The sequence below is a fragment of the Physeter macrocephalus genome, chromosome 1 (genome assembly GCF_002837175.3).
Source record: "Physeter macrocephalus isolate SW-GA chromosome 1, ASM283717v5, whole genome shotgun sequence".
NCBI classification, from domain to species: domain Eukaryota; kingdom Metazoa; phylum Chordata; class Mammalia; order Artiodactyla; family Physeteridae; genus Physeter; species Physeter macrocephalus.
The window spans coordinates 48,567,675-48,588,344 of NC_041214.2; the positions used below are offsets into that span (position 1 = coordinate 48,567,675).

The 20,670-nt window shown below is 38.9% G+C and overlaps 1 protein-coding gene across 3 annotated transcripts in view; it reads right to left on the minus strand.

Annotated features, from left to right (window-relative positions):
* Positions 1 to 20,670, minus strand: part of NGLY1 (N-glycanase 1) — a 74,958-nt gene that overhangs the window by 16,249 nt on the left and 38,039 nt on the right. For all 3 annotated transcript variants that reach the window (XM_024115194.3, XM_055080525.1, XM_024115193.3), the window contains exons 4-7: positions 15,492 to 15,657; positions 5,039 to 5,261; positions 2,650 to 2,771; positions 1,167 to 1,312 (exon numbers count right to left, since the gene is read on the minus strand). In XM_024115194.3, the coding sequence (XP_023970962.1) occupies positions 1,167 to 1,312; positions 2,650 to 2,771; positions 5,039 to 5,261; positions 15,492 to 15,657 (657 nt within the window). The remainder of the gene's footprint in view (positions 1 to 1,166; positions 1,313 to 2,649; positions 2,772 to 5,038; positions 5,262 to 15,491; positions 15,658 to 20,670) is intronic.

Here is a 20,670-nt window from a genome sequence, read left to right on the forward strand (position 1 = left end):
CCGCAAAAACAAACAAACAAACAAACAAAAAACTAAAAGTATAAAACTTCTAAAAGAAAATGTAGGAGGAAATCCTTGTGGCTCGGGCTAGGCAAACATCTCTTAGACATAACATCAAAAAGCAAGATCCACAAAAGAACAAATTGATAAACTGGACTTCATCAATTTCTTCTCTTCAAAAGTCACTGAGAGAATAAAAAGACAAGCCAGATAGGGATAAAATCCTTGCAAAGCACATACCTGAAAAAGGACTTGTATTCAGAATATATGAAGAACTCTCAAAACTCAAGAATAAGAAAATGAACAACCCAATTAAAAAAAGAAAGGGCAAAGAAGAGAAATGGATGACAAACAAGCCCATAAAAAAGATGCTCAGTGTTGGTCCTCAGGGAAATGCAAATGAAACCACAATGTGACACCACCGCACGTCTACTAAAAACGGCCGAAATGAAAAAGTCAGACCATACTGTTAGCAAGAATATGAAGAAACTGGGAATTTGCACATATTGCTGATGAGAATGCAAAACAGCATCATCACTTTGGAAAACAGTTGAGCCAGTTTTTAAAAAAGTTAAACAATCACTTACCATACGATTCGGTCATTCCACTAGCAGGCATTTACCAAAGAGAAAAGAAAGCATATGCCCATATAAAGACTTGTGCAGCTGTATTTTAAATAGTAAAAAACTGCAAACTACCCAAATGTCCGTCAACAGGCAAATGGATAAACCATGGTACATTCATACGGTGGAATATTGCTGAGCAATAAAAGAATAAATTATTGATACTTGCAAACACATGGAGGAACCTCAAAATAACTACGGTGAGTAAAATAAACCCCCCCCCATCAAAAAGAGTATATATGATTCTGTTTACATACAACTCTAGAAATGCACATTAGTGTATAGTCTCAGAGAGTAGGTCTGTGGTTGCCTGGAGAGGGGCAAGAAGGAGTGAGAACAAACACAAGGAAACTCCCGGGATAATGGACGTGTTCACCACCTTCACTGCAAAGGTCATCTCTCGGGCATATACAAATGACAACACTTATTAAATTGTACACTTTAAACATGTGCTGCTTACTTTGTCAATTATACCTTCAAAGGCTGTCAAAAAAGAAAAAATAAATTTTATTCTTAGAACACATTTTTTCTCTTCCGTCCTACCTCATCTTTAGAAAATGCGATGATGTAGGACAGCTTCTTGCCCCAGCCAATCTCATAGAGTAGGGGCTTGTCACAGACGTCTTCACACGCGTCACAGTGCAGCCACCGCTGCTGAGAAGGTGAGTACACTTCTGTCCAGACGTGGTCTACACAAGTGACAGACGAAGATGCGACAGAAGGAGAAAACAAAAGCTAAGTTTATAAAACCAAGACTTCCAATAACTATATACAAACGCCTAAGATAAGAACCACATGATAATATGCAAGATTCTAAATTTTAATTAACAAGTGAGCATTTTGTGGCATATAAGACTCTAGAACACCTGCTTTAATTTCTCTTTCTCTTTTTTTTAATAGGAGCAATTCTTGATGACTTTTTTTTTTTTTTACTTTTTATTTTTATTTTCTGGCCGCGCCATGCGGCATGTGAGATCCTAGTTCCCCAACCAGGGACCGAACCTGTGCCCCCTGCAGTGGAAGCATGGAGTCTTAACCACTGGACCGCCAAGGAAGTCCCTCTCTCTCTCTTTGAAATCCTTGCAACTGTTCTGGAAAATCTCCTTTAATACAGTCAGTTTTAGGCTTAATTAAAAATCACGTGAGCTATAACTCTGAAAAGGGCAAACACATTGAACAACAGCACGTAAACCATAGGACTAATGCACACAGTTTGCTAATGTGAAGGAGTTAATTCCACTTTGGAACTGTAGGCCAGCAGAGGTCTAACAGAGGATGTCTGGTTACTGATGGTCTCTATTTGACTCTAAGAGAACAATAACTATTAAGTGAAGGTTTCATTTTATCCTAAGAAAATAACAGAAACACAAGTGAAAAAAATCTAAGAAGAAAAACTTTTTAACATGTGACACAAGTTATAACTAAATAAGGACAATATAAATCTCACATGGCTTTTATTATATTTTATTGTATATTAAGATTACTAAATCTTTTACACTAATCTCTACAAATTTGAAGATTTTTACAGAACATTATTACACATGTTCTTATCCACAGACAAACAGCACTACTAAAAATGTCATGATTGGGCTTCCCTGGTGGTGCAGTGGTTGAGAATCCACCTGCCGATGCCGGGGACACGGGTTCGTGCCCCAGTCCGGGAAGATCCCACATGCCACGGAGCGGCTAGGCCCGTGAGCCATGGCCGCTGAGCCCATGCTCCACAAAGTGAGAGGCCACAACAGTGAGAGGCCTGCATACCAAAAAAAAAAAAAAAAAAAAAAAGGTCATGATAAATTGTTAATAAAAAATGTTTATAGTGTAAAGTACCAGGCAAAATGCTAGGGGTACTAAAAAAAAATCCTGTGATCCCCATTAAAAAAAACAAAAACAAAAAAACCCATGAGGCTGGGATTACTGCTATTTACAGAAGGCAAATGGAAACACAGACTGACAAGGCGGGACTGTACACCCCATCCTGAAGTCAGCAAGACCACCCTGGCCTCTGCCCACATGGCGTCCGCACCTGTGTAATCCCAGACGTAGCGGGCTTCGAAGCCCAGGGCTCTGCAGCACAGTGTGAAACAATTGGCCCACTCCCCGCACCGTCCACATCTTGTTTCCAGAAGTTTCTCGGGATTATTATACCTGGTTTAAAATAACAACAACAAAAAGCTTCAATTCATTATAGAAATCAAGCATTCTAAAGAATTTACATTACCTCTATGCTAAACAGTAATATTTCTTAACTTCGTATTCTTAAATAACAATTAAAGAGCCTAGAATATGTGAGGCATTGTGCTAGAATCCTGGGTGGTAAATGATTAAACAGTGGTACAGCCTTCAAGGAGCTTGCAGTCCTGAGAGAGGGAAGGAGAGAACACAAATCATTTAAATACACGGCAGAATGTGATACCAACCCTACAACAGGTCAGAATTAGTGTCATGGGGGAGGGGTCGGGGAGGAGGGCTTGATCCTGAACTGGGCCTTGAAGGACAGGCAGGATCTGGACAGGGAGATTCTCTAGGAAATCTGCATTAAGCATTAGTGTTACTCTAACAAGTGGTATAATTTAGCTCATTGTACTTCAAAGGTAAACAACTTTAACAAACTACTCAAGAAAGATTTTAAAGCTTAGTTGAACTGAATTTTACTTAAAATACTATTCTTCTAACAGTCATTTGGATTGAAATTTTATTCTGCTGAACTACTTAAAGGTGCTTGCTAAGTTGCAAGTTGTTTTTTGAAATGTGTTGGCAACATTCTTTTAAAAAGTTACTCCAAAAAAAGAAAAAGTTACTCCAGTTATAATATTATCATAAAGCTGAAGAACATCAAAATTTGCGTATTGTGTTGAGAAGGATTTTGAGCTAATAAAGCTACTCAGGAAAAGTGCCCAGCTGAGCAGCAATGTCAGCTGTGAATGAACCGTATCTGCAATGACAAGCTGTCTGTCTTCAATCAAGCAGATGCTCTTGCTTGAGCTAAGTTAAATGAATTTATGGTTTAGGTAATGTAGCTGCTGGAAAAAGTTGCGTATTAACATGAAGTAACAGCAGCAGGATTAGAGCATCCTACGCCTCCATCTTCTAAACGCCACTTGTGCCAACTTGAAAGGCTGCTTGATCTCTAATTAATAGTGTTCATCCTCCCAGCCCTACCCAGAGAACAGCTAACAGTAAGACAAGCACATGGTCAGGAGGGAAAAGGACAACGCTCGGCACAGACACCTTTGTTAGCCTCTGTCTCCCTGTGCATGCACTATCAGTCTACACCCAACTGCTTAGACTTTATGAGGATAGGATTTAATCACAGACATCTTTTATCTTCAAATCTTTGCAAAGTACCTGTGCACACATATGCTGAATGAAAAAATAACCTACGTTTATTTTAGATCATTATTGGACAGTGGATTCTGTTTATCTTAGACTCTGTATATCACAGGACTGATTCCTCATTAGGACAGAACTGAGGCCCTAAGCCCACAAAATCAGGTATTTCAAAAACTTTATATCTTTTCTTGCCTGATGATACAACCAAACTTTCCAAGTATTGTCAATTAAGAACATCTGATAAGAGAGTTATAAATTAAAGGATGGAAAAAGTGAACAGAAAAGTTCCAGTACCCTTAGTTTAAATTTAGAGATATGAGGGTAGGTTAGGTTGGTAGCAGAGGCCCCTAATTAAACTTCTGTCATTCAAGATAAAATATGAGGGGATTTCCCTGGCGGTCCAGTGGTTAGGACTCGGCGCTTCCACTGCAGGGGGTGCGGGTTCGATCCTTGGTCAGGGAACTAAGATCCCGTGTGCCACACAGAACAGCCAAAAAATAAAAAATAAAAGATGGTCCTATACTATACTTTCAACTTCCATATTTCCATCTGATGATTTTGAGTACAGCATTGTAGTTACTATCACAATGATCAGTATTATTCTAATGTTTTAGCATTATTTTATGTGTTATCAGTATTATTACTAAAGTTATCAGAAAGTTAAAATTTATGTATTAAAAGAATAAAAATACAAGATTTACAGCATTAAGTTGCTAGGACTACACTCAATTTACATTCAAGAGTCAACAAACTTTTCCTATATAAAGCCAGACAGTAGATGTTTTAGACTGTGCAGACCATCTGGTCTCTGTTGCCAGTATTCAACTCTTGACATTTTAATGTGAAAAAACAGTTACAGACCATAAGCTATTGAAGCAGCATGGATGTGTCCCAATAAAACTTTATTTACAAAAATAGGATGTGGGCTGGATTGAGCCTGTCAGCCATAGCTTGCTGACCCCTGTCCTAGAGGAATATACTTCTAATAATTAAAATGAAGATTAAAAGTTGATTTAATAAAATTCTCTTCTAACCATCCCAATCAGAGATTATTCTGACTTTACTGTCCAGGGGATGCTCACCTTGGAAATCGATTGCTGAACTGGCAGGCATCACAGTAATGATCTTCCACTCTGTTTGCACCCCACTTCCGCTCATCATCACTGGGGAACAATGATTCGCCTCTAGACTTAGTCTGGCCACCACACTTGCTGCACAAAATGTCATCCACCCAGTGAAAAAATTCTTCCTTAAACCAGTGTAAAAGCTCCAGCAAAAGAAAGTCCTCTTCGCTTACATTAGTACCTGAGAAGTTATAACAGAACCAAGTAAGATTTAAAGCAGAAAAAACTAAAAACATCCACGTGTATTTTATCCTCAAATATGAAGCTGAAATATATGAAAACAGAAGATGATCTAAAAGGTCTTCACAAATAGGATGTAGACAGAATTGTCAGTGTATTGTGAAGCAGGCTGAAATACAATGACGTAATCCACTACACATTCAAAGCAGTGGGACTTTACTGCATCCTCTGACCGACACCATGCTGAATACAACCACCTCTCAGGGAACTACTGACAGTTTGGAATTGATCCTGAAGCACCTGGAAGGTGACAAAGTAAGTCTGATTTTGAAAAACATTTTTAAATGACTGCATTATATTTGTTACCAGATATATTCACAAGTAAATATGAAACAATCACAGTATTACAGGCAGAAATCACAGAATTCTGGACACCTTAAAAATCATCCTATTAGCTTTTCTATTAGTACTTCAACTGTACAATATAATTCACCATCATTCAATATAATTCACAAAACACATAAAAACACAACCATGTGTACTATCTACCTATCTATCTATCAATCACAACCCTAGCAAGTAAGCATGACATATATTATTATATCCACTTTATCAAATAAAAAGATCTCTCTCTCAACCATATTCAAGACAGTGGTATCTCTGGGAAGAAGGAGAGGGGAAAACAATCTCGGGGACATATATGGGGATTCTCATTCCTATCTTTAATATTTTATTATTAAAAATAATAAAACATATATGAAGGAGATATATGGCACAATGTTAAGATCTAATAACATCTGATGCTGGGCACAGGTGTTTGATCTGTTATGTGCTATTCTTGTATTTATGTTTGATACGTTTCAAAATAAAAAACTATAGAAGAAAAAAAAACTACAGAGAATATTAAAAGGCCAAAATATATTATGTTCTTGAATGGGAAAACTCAAAGTTGTTAACTCTCTGCAAATTAACCTGTACTTTAATGCAATCTCAACTGAAATTACAAAGTAATTTTTCATAAACTTTGACAAGTTAACTGCAAAATTCATGTGAAAGAGGAAAGGCACAAAATAGTCAACACAACTTTGACTAAGAATGAGATAAATTCGTCTACAGCCCATCAAAACACATTACAAAATTCTAATAATTAAAATATTGTGATACTGATAAAGGACAAAGAGATGAATGAAACAAAACAGAGTCCTGAAAGACAGATTTCTAAGTGATACACACATTTAATAAAGTTAGCCTTTAAAGTAGTTCTAAGAGGATGGATTGTTCAACAAATGGTATTGGGACGAGTAGCTATCCAAATATCAGATCCCTCCTATATTCATTCTAAAACATATATATAAACACTATACACAGAGAGGGAATATTATAAAAGTAACAGCACAAGTTTACGTTTATGAAGCACGTTACGTTTATGTTTACGTTTCTTCGGTGTAGAAAACAAAACACAACTGTAAAAACAAAAATGGAAAAAATAATTTTCTCATATTAAAATTTATAACTTTTGAATTTCTAGATACACTGAATGAAATTAAAGAATACTGAGAGAAAAATGTAATGAGTCTACAAAGAAAAGTATCCAGAATATATTAAGAACGTCTATAAATCAGTAAGAATATTAACAAAACCCATTAGAAAAATTAGTAAAGTCCATAAAAGAAGTTCAATAATTTCATTAAGTTGAAACAAATACTCCCAGACAACTTCTGGTATAAACTGGAAGGCAATTTGTTTGGCAGGGATCCACTGTAGTATGAAAGTATCACACACCCTTGATACTTTTAGATCTAACCCAGTGAAACATTCCTTCATGTAGGCAGGCAAGCTTTACAAGGATCTTCACTGCAGCAGCCTTCAGAACAGGGAAATCTTGGTGTCCATCAGTGGGGAACTGTATAAATAACAGTGCATGCACACTACAGAGCACCAGGGGGAGGGAAAATGACTTCCAAGACGTGTCAGAAAACGAAAATCACCAAGGAGCTGAATATATGAGAGATGATATACTTTATTAAACCCATGCAACTTTATTTATTTTTATAGGTAACTATTTATGGGTGTAAATACACAGGAAAAGATATGAAAAGGAACACATCATGTGATAATAGCTGTTACCTGCAGAAGAGGAGGTGGAGGACTGACTGGCAGGGAGAGTTCAGCTTTTCCTGTACAACATGAAAGTTTCTCAACAAGGAGATATTCATGAATGCTGGACTAAAAGTGAACTTTAAGAAAAACAGCACTCTCATCCTGCTTTCTCCAACAAGTCCCTACAGCAGAGTGATCTTTTTAAGAATGCAAGGTAGCCTGAGTCGACTGAAACCGTCCAATGGGTTTCCAACTCATTCAGAATACAACCCAAAGTCTCCACTTTAGTTCTTTCAGCTGGCCCCTGTGGTAGGCCGAAAAATGGCTCCCCAAAAGATATCCACATTCTAACCCCTGGAGCCTGTGAATCCTACCAAAGAAGGCAAAAAAAAAAAAAAAAAAAAAAAAAACCAACAAAAAAAACCAGCCTCTGCAGATGCATTATATTTGTTACCAGATATATTCACAAGTAAATATGAAACAATCACAGTATTACAGGCAGAAATCACAGAATTCTGGACACCTTAAAAATCATCCTATTAGCTTTTCTATTAGTACTTCAACTGTACAATATAATTCACCATCATTCAATATAATTCACAAAACACATAAAAACACAACCATGTGTACTATCTACCTATCTATCTATCAATCACAACCCTAGCAAGTAAGCATGACATATATTATTATATCCACTTTATCAAATAAAAAGATCTCTCTCTCAACCATATTCAAGACAGTGGTATCTCTGGGAAGAAGGAGAGGGGAAAACAATCTCGGGGACATATATGGGGATTCTCATTCCTATCTTTAATATTTTATTATTAAAAATAATAAAACATATATGAAGGAGATATATGGCACAATGTTAAGATCTAATAACATCTGATGCTGGGCACAGGTGTTTGATCTGTTATGTGCTATTCTTGTATTTATGTTTGATACGTTTCAAAATAAAAAACTATAGAAGAAAAAAAAACTACAGAGAATATTAAAAGGCCAAAATATATTATGTTCTTGAATGGGAAAACTCAAAGTTGTTAACTCTCTGCAAATTAACCTGTACTTTAATGCAATCTCAACTGAAATTACAAAGTAATTTTTCATAAACTTTGACAAGTTAACTGCAAAATTCATGTGAAAGAGGAAAGGCACAAAATAGTCAACACAACTTTGACTAAGAATGAGATAAATTCGTCTACAGCCCATCAAAACACATTACAAAATTCTAATAATTAAAATATTGTGATACTGATAAAGAACAGACAAAGAGATGAATGAAACAAAACAGAGTCCTGAAAGACAGATTTCTAAATGATACACACATTTAATAAAGTTAGCCTTTAAAGTAGTTCTAAGAGGATGGATTGTTCAACAAATGGTATTGGGACGAGTAGCTATCCAAATATCAGATCCCTCCTATATTCATTCTAAAACATATATATAAACACTATACACAGAGAGGGAATATTATAAAAGTAACAGCACAAGTTTACGTTTATGAAGCACGTTACGTTTATGTTTACGTTTCTTCGGTGTAGAAAACAAAACACAACTGTAAAAACAAAAATGGAAAAAATAATTTTCTCATATTAAAATTTATAACTTTTGAATTTCTAGATACACTGAATGAAATTAAAGAATACTGAGAGAAAAATGTAATGAGTCTACAAAGAAAAGTATCCAGAATATATTAAGAACGTCTATAAATCAGTAAGAATATTAACAAAACCCATTAGAAAAATTAGTAAAGTCCATAAAAGAAGTTCAATAATTTCATTAAGTTGAAACAAATACTCCCAGACAACTTCTGGTATAAACTGGAAGGCAATTTGTTTGGCAGGGATCCACTGTAGTATGAAAGTATCACACACCCTTGATACTTTTAGATCTAACCCAGTGAAACATTCCTTCATGTAGGCAGGCAAGCTTTACAAGGATCTTCACTGCAGCAGCCTTCAGAACAGGGAAATCTTGGTGTCCATCAGTGGGGAACTGTATAAATAACAGTGCATGCACACTACAGAGCACCAGGGGGAGGGAAAATGACTTCCAAGACGTGTCAGAAAACGAAAATCACCAAGGAGCTGAATATATGAGAGATGATATACTTTATTAAACCCATGCAACTTTATTTATTTTTATAGGTAACTATTTATGGGTGTAAATACACAGGAAAAGATATGAAAAGGAACACATCATGTGATAATAGCTGTTACCTGCAGAAGAGGAGGTGGAGGACTGACTGGCAGGGAGAGTTCAGCTTTTCCTGTACAACATGAAAGTTTCTCAACAAGGAGATATTCATGAATGCTGGACTAAAAGTGAACTTTAAGAAAAACAGCACTCTCATCCTGCTTTCTCCAACAAGTCCCTACAGCAGAGTGATCTTTTTAAGAATGCAAGGTAGCCTGAGTCGACTGAAACCGTCCAATGGGTTTCCAACTCATTCAGAATACAACCCAAAGTCTCCACTTTAGTTCTTTCAGCTGGCCCCTGTGGTAGGCCGAAAAATGGCTCCCCAAAAGATATCCACATTCTAACCCCTGGAGCCTGTGAATCCTACCAAAGAAGGCAAAAAAAAAAAAAAAAACCAACAAAAAAAAACAGCCTCTGCAGATACGATGCAGTTACGGATTCTGAGACAGGGAGATCATCCTATGTACTCAATGGGGGCCCTAAATGCAATCACATGTGTCCTTTCAAGAGGGAAGCGGTGGGAGACTTTACAGAGGAGAAGGTGATGCAGTGGTGGAGGAGAAAGATGTGAAGATGCTGGTCTTCAGGACTGGAGTGGTGCAGCCACAAGCCAGACTGCAGGTAGCCCCCAGAAGCGGACGGAGGCAGGGAGAGATTCTCCCCTTCAGCCCTGCCCACACCTTGATTTTGGCCCAGGGGTACTGATTATGGACTTCTGGCTTCCGGAGCTGTAAGACAGCACACTCCTGCTGTTTCAAGGAGCCAGGTTTGTGGCAATTTGCTACAGCAGCACAGGAAACTAATGTACCCCCTTTGCCTCTCTCAGCTTTCTGTCTTGCTCTTTCTGCTATGCCACACGCCCTCCTTCCATCCCCTAAACATGCCAAGCTCACTCCCACCCACGGAGCCTTTGCAGTTGCCAATGCCTCTACCAGAAAAGAAAATCACTGCTTCAAGAGAAGCCTTTCCTGACAACCCTCCACCAAACAGCACCCTCCCTAATCAAGCTCTATCCCGTTATCCTGACTTGTCTTCCCAGCATGTATCACTAACTGCCAGATCTGAGGATTTGTTTTTGGCTGTCTCACCCATGATAGCAGGGACTTTGTTTTGTTCGCTGCTGTATCTCCAAGACCTGGAGCTGTGCTTGCTACACAGCAGGTGCTCAGTAAATAGCAGAATAAATGATAGAAGAACCGAGCAAACAAACAGGCCTCATAATGTTAACTTAGACTCATTGCTTACTGTAAGTACCCACATGTGGCTAGTGCTGCCCTGCTTTCTAGAACCTTTGCAATCCTTCCCCCACCCCGCCGTCTTCAGTCTGGGCAATCTCACTTACTTGCATGGCTTTACCTATCACGCTGAAGTGTATGTCAAGGCTTGACCTCCAAACAAAGCTCCAGGCCTCCATTTTCACCTGGTAGTCCAGATGATGTCCAGCAGGTGTCCGAAAGCAGACTCTTCATTTCCCTTCAAAGCCTGTTCCTACTGATACCGATGCAAAACAAGGCGGTCCTCTTTGACATTCTCCTTATGCACACCTGACTCCACGCCCTGCCAACTGTATACCATCAATGCAAATACCACATATTCTGTCACCTCAACCCTCACATCTACCTACTCTGTTGCAGTCACAATACCTGTTTGCCTTCTTATTCCTCTTAGGTGAATTCTATTACTACTGTGTTTGAACTCTTCTCTCCTTGTACTCTCTTGATTCTGTTCATTTTACAAGTTATTGCTGGATTGATCTTCCTGAAGTGCACCTCTACCTTTCACTCGCTTAAAGCTTCAATGCTTAACCCTGCTGAATTAAGTCATCAAGAACACTTGACTTCCCTGAGAAATCATTTTATTTCTTCCTACCTAATTAACAGGCTATATAATACTTTTGCGATATATTCAATCATACTAACACTATAGCATCAGCCTCCTGACTAAGATACGTTCATCCTTCAAATTTCTTTGGTCCTATTTTCTACTTCAAAACCTCGTTAGAAGTATCCTTTGCTTCATTTTGCCGCTAATTCTTTTTCGAAAGATTAAAAAGCATAAAAATAAACTCAGTATGCTTTGCTCTGCCTGAAATTCAATGTCAACGAAAATATATGGTCTCAGCCCTTGTGATGTCCCCCTCCCGACCCTACACGAGCCAGACTGTGTTGGGCACTGCTCCCCAGAGACGGCCTGTGCCCTTCTGCTTCCATGCAGTGGTCACCACACCTTCAAGAAAATCCCCGACACCTGCCTTTGTGTGTCCTCTGGCATCTCAGGTTATAAATCCAACATATCCTTCATGAACTTTAAAAAAAAAGCCCCATCTTTTGCTGATTTTCACAATACCATGCACACAACCTGATGTGTTCCTTCTTTCCTACTTACATTAAAATGCCATTATACTGCCCTTATATTTTCAAGTGTGAAAGGATATACAGTTGACCCTTGATCAATGCAGGGGTTAGGGGTGCTGATCCCCCCCCATGCAGTGGAAAATCCACATATAACTTTACAGTCAGCCCTCTGCGGTTCCACATCCACGGATTCAACCAACCTTGGACCATGTAGTACTGTAGTATGTATTTCGAGAAAAAAAATCTGCGTGTGGGCTTCCCTCGTGGCACAGTGGTTGAGAGTCCGCCTGCCGATGCAGGGGACACGGGCTCGTGCCCCGGTCTGGGAGGATCCCACATGCCGCAGAGCGGCTGGGCCCGTGAGCCATGGCCGCTGAGCCTGCACGTCCGGAGACTGTGCTCCGCAATGGGAGAGGCCGCAACAGTGAGAGGCCCACGTACCGAAAAAAAAAAAAAAAAATCTGCGTGTAAGCGGGCCTGCACAGTTCAAGCTGTGTTGTTCAAGGGTCAATTGTATACACAATCTTAGAAGTTGCATTCTGATGTGATGAAATTATGGATGGCTTATCTTCCCCCTATTTTCTGAATTTTCTACATAAAACAGGTATTTCTTTTATAATTAGAGGGAAAAAATGCCAGGGCAAACATCAGCAGGGACATTGCTAACTACGTCTCCTCTGCAGGGCTCAGCACACACAGAACATGACAGTAAGTACCTGCTAAATAGGCATGTATGTCAGGCATCACGTACAGGACCACAGTACTTTGAAATGGACAGAGCCTCTGTGACCACATGCTGATAAGCATCCTTGTTTTATAAATAGAAAAAAACTAAAAAACCCTGTTAATTCAAGGAGAGGAAGAACTGTTTCAAGGTCTCACAACAAAACCTGTAGCTTAAGTAAGTTTGGGGAAAGGGTGCTTCTCTGACTCTAGGCCCCTCTGGCCTTCCTGTCTCACCTATGGGGGGTGGGTCACAGGCCCGGGCATAAGTCCCCCTAAAACACAGAGATTTAACCCTAAGATTACAGAATGCTCCTCTCCCACACCTCACCACCACACCAACAGGACTCCGGTACAACAATAGGGGATGATTACAACTAAACCATCTGCAGGATGAAGACTTGAGCTAAGGAGGGGTCCTTAGGGAAGCCCACAGACAACAGAGGGACCCCGAGAACACGAAAGGAACCCAAAGCCCCTGACACTTACAGCAAACATTAAACACAATGTCATTAATGGTGTCCAATTCCTAGTAAAATGGACATTTACACCTTTCACAAAAGGCCTGTTCACCTCAGTTCCTATTACCCAATACATCGTATCTGACGATGTATGCTAAAAGGCAAGGAAAAACTTGAAGGCAAGAAAAAAGTCTGAAGAGATAAAGCAAGCATCAGAACCACTCATATATGGCACAAATTTTGGAATTAGGGAAGTTAAAATTACTATGATTAATATGTTTGGGGTGCTAATGAGAAAGGTAGACAACATGTAAGAACAATGTAAGCAGAAGGATGGAAACTCTAAAAAAATGCTAGAAACCAAAAATGCTCTAACAGAGATAAAGAATGCCTTTCAAGGGCTCATCAGTAGACTGGACACAGCCAAGGAAACAATCACTGAGCCTGAAGACAGCTCAACAGAAACATCCCAAACTGAAAATCAAAGAGGAGAAAAGAGAATAAAAACAAACAAAGGAACAAAACACGTAGAACATCCAATTATGGTGGGAGAATTTTAAAAATGGACCAGAACATCTAACAATGGTGGGAAACAGTTGATAAATAAAGGTAGAATAGGATACCCTATTTTGGAATATCAGAAGGACAAGAAAGAGAGAAAGGAGAAGAGACATCTGAAGTAATAATGGCCGAGAATGTTCCAAAATTAATGAGGCACCAAACCACAGATCTGGGACGCTCAGAAAACACCAACCAGGATAAGTACCAAAAAACTACACATGTGCACGTCATATTCAAACTGAAGAAAACTAAAAACAAAGAGAAAATCCTGAGTGAAGCTGGGGATGGAGGGGGAGGTGAGGGGCATAGGTGGGAGAAACCTAAAGAAAAATAAAGAGAAATTACGGTAGACTTCTCATCATAAACAAGCAGGCAACAGAGTGAATAAAAATTTAGTGTCATTGACAGAAAAAAACCCCCACCAACCTAGAATTCTACATCCCAGTGATATTATCCTTCAACAGTGAAGGAGAAATAAAGACTTTCCGAGGCAGAGAAAAACTGAGGGACTTCACCTCTAGTATACCTGCCCTGAAAGAAACAGTAAAAGAAGTTCTTCAGGAAGAAGAAAAGTGATGGTCATAAACTCCAGCCTGCATACAGGAAGAGCATCAGGGGAAGAAAGAATGAAGGTAACACAAAATCTGTTATTTTTCTCATTCTTACTTAGTCTAAAAAATAATGGCTTAAATAATAACAATAGCAATGTACTGAGTGATTACAGTGTCTGGGTAAGTGAAATGAATGACAGCAGAGTCTCAAGGGATGGGAAGGAAGAATTGAGACCTTCTGTTAAAACGTATCTGCACTACGCACGAAGCAGTATAATGCTTTTGAAGGAGGGGGGAGGGATAAATTAGGAGTCTGGGGTTAACATATACACACTACTATATATAAAACAGATAAACAACAAGGACCTACTGTATAACACAGGGAACTCTACTCAGTACTCTACAATAAGCTGCATGGGAAAAGAATCTGAAAAAGAATAGATATACGTAGCTGTATAACTAAATCAATTTGCTCTACACCTGAAACTAACACAACATTATCAATCAATTATACTCCAATATAAGATAAATTTTTTTTTAAATTGGAAAAAAAATGTTTATTGTAAACTAGGGCAACCACCAAAAAAAATACTACAGAACCCCCTAGAAAGGACAGCATTAAGAAATGACTTAACAGATAAAAACCAATTACATAAAAACTCAAAAGTAAAAAATGCTGAAGTTGGAAAAATTTAACAACTAAAATCCTAAGACCATTAATGAAAACAACAAATAATTATTGCTTGATGAATGTGGCAGGCACTGTTCTGAGCCACTTACATGTACTATGTCAGTTATCTCTTAAAATTATCATTCCTATTTTCAAATGAAGAAACTGAGGTATGGAGATTACTTGCTCAGTGATGCACAGCAGGAGTCAGAGCTGAATTTATACCCAGGTAGCTGGCTTCTATATCCACACTCTTTATCAGTAACTGTCTATTAAAGGGAGTCAGTGGTCTAATCACATGAATTAATTTTGAGTAAGGTTTTTCTCCGATTCACATTAAAATCGTCTAATAATGCCATCATACATTCCATGGACTAAAGTTCTACTATATCTGAAAAAAAATCACATACCAATGATTAAACTGCAAATACACATTCCAGTGTGCATGAGGTGTATGCAATAAAAAATTATACTATTGTTGTACCTCTTAAAAATCCAAATAGAACTGGGTTATGTATTTACAAGGTAAACAGCGAAAGGCACCATTTCAGCGTTCCCATTTATTTAGCAATGATGCATATTTAGCAATGAATGGTTATATAAAGCCACTACCTTTATCCAATTTTCTAGCTCTAGATAACTTTTCTTGTGATCTCCTTTTTAGTTCTTGGACTGGAATACAAGCCAGCACTTTCTCCTGGACAGCAAGGTTCTCATAGACCAGTACATGCTGAATGTTGGACTGAAGAGCTTTTAGAATGATTGAATCACCAGTAACCTAACAGAAAGAAAATAATGAAATTAGCTTTTCTCCATATGCTATAAAAATAATAACACTGGTTCTATGTTAAACATAATAAAAAAAACACGGGTTCTATGATTTCATAGATAAAGAATGTATGGATTCATTGAAATATAATAATTATACCCAAAACCTTTACAAAATTAGTATTAGGAGACAGCCATATCTGTATCACAGTCTAAGACATGTCTATATTTTCATCTGAAAGTATGTTATTGAGGATATAAATATTTAGGCAGGGATATGCTGAACTCTTGACCACACACCTGGAACAAGACAGCACTCTAAGCAATGCATCTGACAGCTGTTTCCACTTCAAGTTCTTGTAAATGACAATTTTTTAAAAACTTTATACCGCATTAGCTAACGAGGACTACTCTCAAGGGACCAGGAATTTTGAGAAATTCCTGAGAGGAAAGGCAGATGCAAATGGACTAAAGGAAGAAACAATGGCAATATGCCCTCTAGAGAAAGTGGTTATTAAAAACTAAGAAAAATCAAAATAATCCCAAGGAGAGAGGAGCCTGAGGACCTGCAGAGCAGGAAGGGGCCTTGGAGTGAGCGTGAGGAAAGCTGCTGGGCTCCACGGGAGGAACAGCTAGACATTCTGGTCACCATTGTCAACAAAAAAGTGTGTCTCTGAGCAGTGAGGGCGGACGCTTAGACTTCTAAAAGGAAAGGGGAGTGCCCTGGCGCAGAAGAGGCGCTGCTCGGGCAGAGCCCACCTGGCGGCATGTCCTGCCCCTCCCCACAGTGGCTGAAACCACATGCGGTATTCACAGATAGGCTAGCAGGGACTCTCAGACCCCTGTGAATCTACAGCCCGTACTGTGGAAAAGATGCACTAGAATCAACAGAAGAAGGAACCCTGTGGCAATGGCAGCAAATACAGAAAAAGACTAAAAAAAAAGGTCTATCTTTAGAAATGCAAGAGTACACTGGAGTCAGAGAAAGAAGACTATGGATCTTGGAAATTAAAAATGTAAACACTGAAATGAAGAAGCACAGATGGTGTGTCAAACAGCAGATCAAACACAGCTAAGTGATCAATCAGTTAGAAGATTGAGACATTTTCTTTTTTTTTTTTTTGCCGTACGCGGGCCTCCCACGGCCGTGGCCTCTCCCGCTGCGGAGCGCAGGCTCCGGACGCGCAGGCCCAGCGGCCATGGCTCACGGGCCCAGCCGCTCGGCGGCACGTGGGAACCTCCCGGACCAGGGCACGAACTCGCATCCCCCGCATCGGCAGGCGGACTCCCAACCACTGCGCCACCACGGAAGCCCTGAGACATTTTCTGAGGATGAAGTACAAAAGAACAAATAGACACTGAGGATAAACCCCAAACTTCCCAAGTCCAGCTAACGGGAAGTCTAGAAAGTAGAGTAGAAAAAAATGGAAGAAAAAACTTGTCAAAGAAATAATGGAAAATTTCTGAGAGTTGAAGAAAGAGCCAGTGTGAATGGGAAAACAAAAACAGAAACTATACCAGGTATGTAATAGTGACATTTCATGACAGTAAGGATTAAAAACAAAATACTAAAAGCCTTCAATGATATCAGACATCTCACTGGAAACAACGGAGCAAAATCTCTGAAACACTGAGGGAAAATGAGAACATACGACGCATACCCAGGCAAACTAATTACACAGAAGGGCAAAATAAACACATTTTCTGATATGTAACAATGCAGAAAATATATCACTCCCAAATCCTATTTTTAAAAATTATTAGAAAAGTTATTGTCCCCCCCAAATATAATATAGCCAAAGAAAATAAATACAACACCAAGGAGTAGAACCTGGGATAAAACAGCAGGAGTGAGATAAATAAAAACCAAACAAACTAGTTAAACTTAAGTTCTGATTGTTATAAATAAATAATAATAATTGAAAAGGAAAATCTCCTAAGAAAGGTGGCAGGGAAGGGAGAAGAGTAAATTCCTTTCTGAGGTTCCTGTCTTGATGTAAGATGTTGGTAGAAAAATATAAAATAAATACCTGCATTAGAAATTTAAAGAGAATAATTAGAAGACTAAAAGGAGGATACTTAACTTCCTAATTTTCAGAGGGAAAATAATGGAAGAAAACTTGATCAATCCAAACAAAAATAGAAAAAGAAAAAAAAAACAAGAAGGACACAGACAACACAAAATAAGATGTCAGAAGTTCAAACATATTAGAATTACAGTAAATAGGAATGGATTAACCTGTTTATTAAAAGGCAGAGATAGATTAATTTAAAAAATAAAAACCATTACCAAATACTTACTGTAATGTCAGGCACTGTATTAAGCACTGGGCATGGGTGCACAAAACAGACATAATCACTTTTCAGTCTGAAGGGGAAGGCATTAAACAAGAAACGACAGAATCTTCACATGAAGTCGACAAATGTTTGTGTGTAAATGTGTGTGTGCATATGTGTTAGATGATGGAAAAATAATGGAGACCAAACCAGACAAGGACATTATCCTCACAGAGTAAGGAGTCTGTGGACACAGAAACAAATATTGCTACAATGATGCTAATTTACTCAAATATTTAAGGAGCCTTTATTACCTGTTAGGTATGGGGGATATAACGGTTAGACAGTTTATTCATATGTACGGTAAGAGTTATAAAGCAAACACAGAGGAGAGTGTAACTGTACAACTAGAATTCCCTGGAGAAATGATATTTGCAGTAAAATATGAAGGATGAGAAGCAGCTGGTAACCAGGGAAGGGAGAAGACCATTCCTGTCACAGGGAGCAACGTGTAGGTAGCTGGGGAGTCTGCACAGGGGGATACACTTAACATGCTGTGAAGGATCAGAGAGAAAGTCAATGTGTCTGGAGCACAGAGCACCCAGGGGGAAATGATGGAGCGAGAAAGCTGAGCAAGAAGTTGGGCTGGGGAAGCATCTAGATCTTACCTGTCTCTTTCCACTGTAATGGGAAGCTATTAAAGAGACCGAAGCAAGGGAGTAAAATGATCAGATTTGTGTTCTCTGAGTCTGACACCAGCTGTAGTGGGGGAGAAAGCAGGCCTCAGAAGACTCACTGGGGGACCACTGCCGAACTCTGAGGGAGCAGAGGCTTAAACCAGGGTGGGGACAGAGGTGGTAGAATAGTGAATGGATACGAAAAACATGTAGGAAGTAGAATCAACAAATCCTAGTGACTGAACCGTGGGGTCAGATGGCAGTTAGGAAAGTAGAAAAATATGTGGGAATGATCCACATATGAGCAACTGGGTCGATGGTTGAACCACTTATAATAGGAGAAAAAACAGGAAATGGTCAACTGAGCTAAAAACTACGAATGGTCAAATAAAAATGAACTGAAAAACGTCCATTAAATGTAGCAGCATGGAGATCACTGATGATCTCAGTAATACCCTGTGTAACAGTGTTAATAAGGAAAGCAAGTTTTAAGAGACTCAGTGGTATAAGTGGTGTCCCGAAGTGGGCCAGGTGCCCCAAAGGAGCTGTACAAAGTGGTCCACTGGGATAGGGACGGAAAATATTACAACTTCTATGTATATTATTTTTTTGTCCAAAGAGTAAAGCAGTTAAGTTATTATAATATTTAATATTTGGATCAACGGTGGCTCCCTCCCAGGCTACAGAGGCCATCCTGAGGGAAGAAAGCCCCACGAAGTGGCGGGTTCACAGTGGCACACTCACTCCTACCTTCTGCTCCCATGATGCTACAAACGTCTGCACTTCAAATGTGCCTGGTTCAGCAGATTTACAGATTATACTATGCGGTTTTAACTAATTTAACCCTCAACCTGGCTTAAAAAAGATTTCAAAGACCTCCGGCACCGAGGCTAATACAATGTAAGCGCATGTGGAGTGTTACAAGAAGAAAATGGCAGGGCTAACCCATCTACTTTTTTAGTATAAGCCCCTTCAAGAGCCATAGTTTAATGCCAAACAAAACAAAACAAAACACAATCTCCTGAGATCTGACAAACAAAATGATCAAGAGTATTTAAAATAAGACTTATGTCTACGTTCTTGAAATGATATAGTGTTAATATATTTTTTAAATTAAAAATGTTACTTATTTTCTAGCTCCTCTTTACACTGTTTTATAATGTATCGAGTACATTGGCATACTAGTATATGTATATAATTTATAAACAAATAAATACACATTGAGAGGACATGCTCAGAAATGTTTTACTGATGGGGCACATGTTAGAATAAGGAGACCTGCAAGACAAGTACATGAGGAGTACAGATGCAGGAATGCGTACTGGGGATTCTCCCTGAAACTTGCTGTGAAGAGGAAGTGAGAAATGCACGATCCAGGGATACTTGTGCGCCGGCTTGTTTCTAAGAGCTACATGAGAGGTTCATAAACGTTAATCTGCTTGCGAAGAATGCAGGTTTCCAAGTTCCCCCCTCTCTTTCTGGCTCAGCCTGTCTGGGGTTTGTCCAGGAATCTGTGTGTCCAGGTTATTCTGATGCCAATGGTCCAACCTTAGATGAAAACTGGCCTAAAGCAAGGTTTCAATGCCACTGAGAAGAATCTCCAAGAAAAGGGGCAGGTCAAGACTACACAGTCCACCTGCAATCCCACGGTGAACAGAGGAGATGAACACAAGTAAAGAGGATGGGCTGGCCTTTAGTAGGTGCAGCCACATTTACTCTACTAACAGATGACAGAAGAGATGGGGCAGACCTGAAGGTGGGAAACCCAGGGCATCCACAGCAGGAAGGAGTGTGCTTTTTACCAGAATTGATACAGAAACAAACAAACAAACAAACAGGATGTCTCCATTTTTACTTGAAAGAATTCCTATAAAGAGGAGACCCTTACATTTGTTTTTATTTATTTATTTATTTCTACACACAGATTTTCATTTACTGAGAGGGTAAGAACTCATCCAAAGAATTTTTATTTTCATTTTTCACTCTGGAAATTACCTCCTTCACTGTGGTTTTTTTTTTTTTTTTTTTTTTTTTTAAGGGTATGCAGGCCTCCCTCTGGTGGGGCCTCT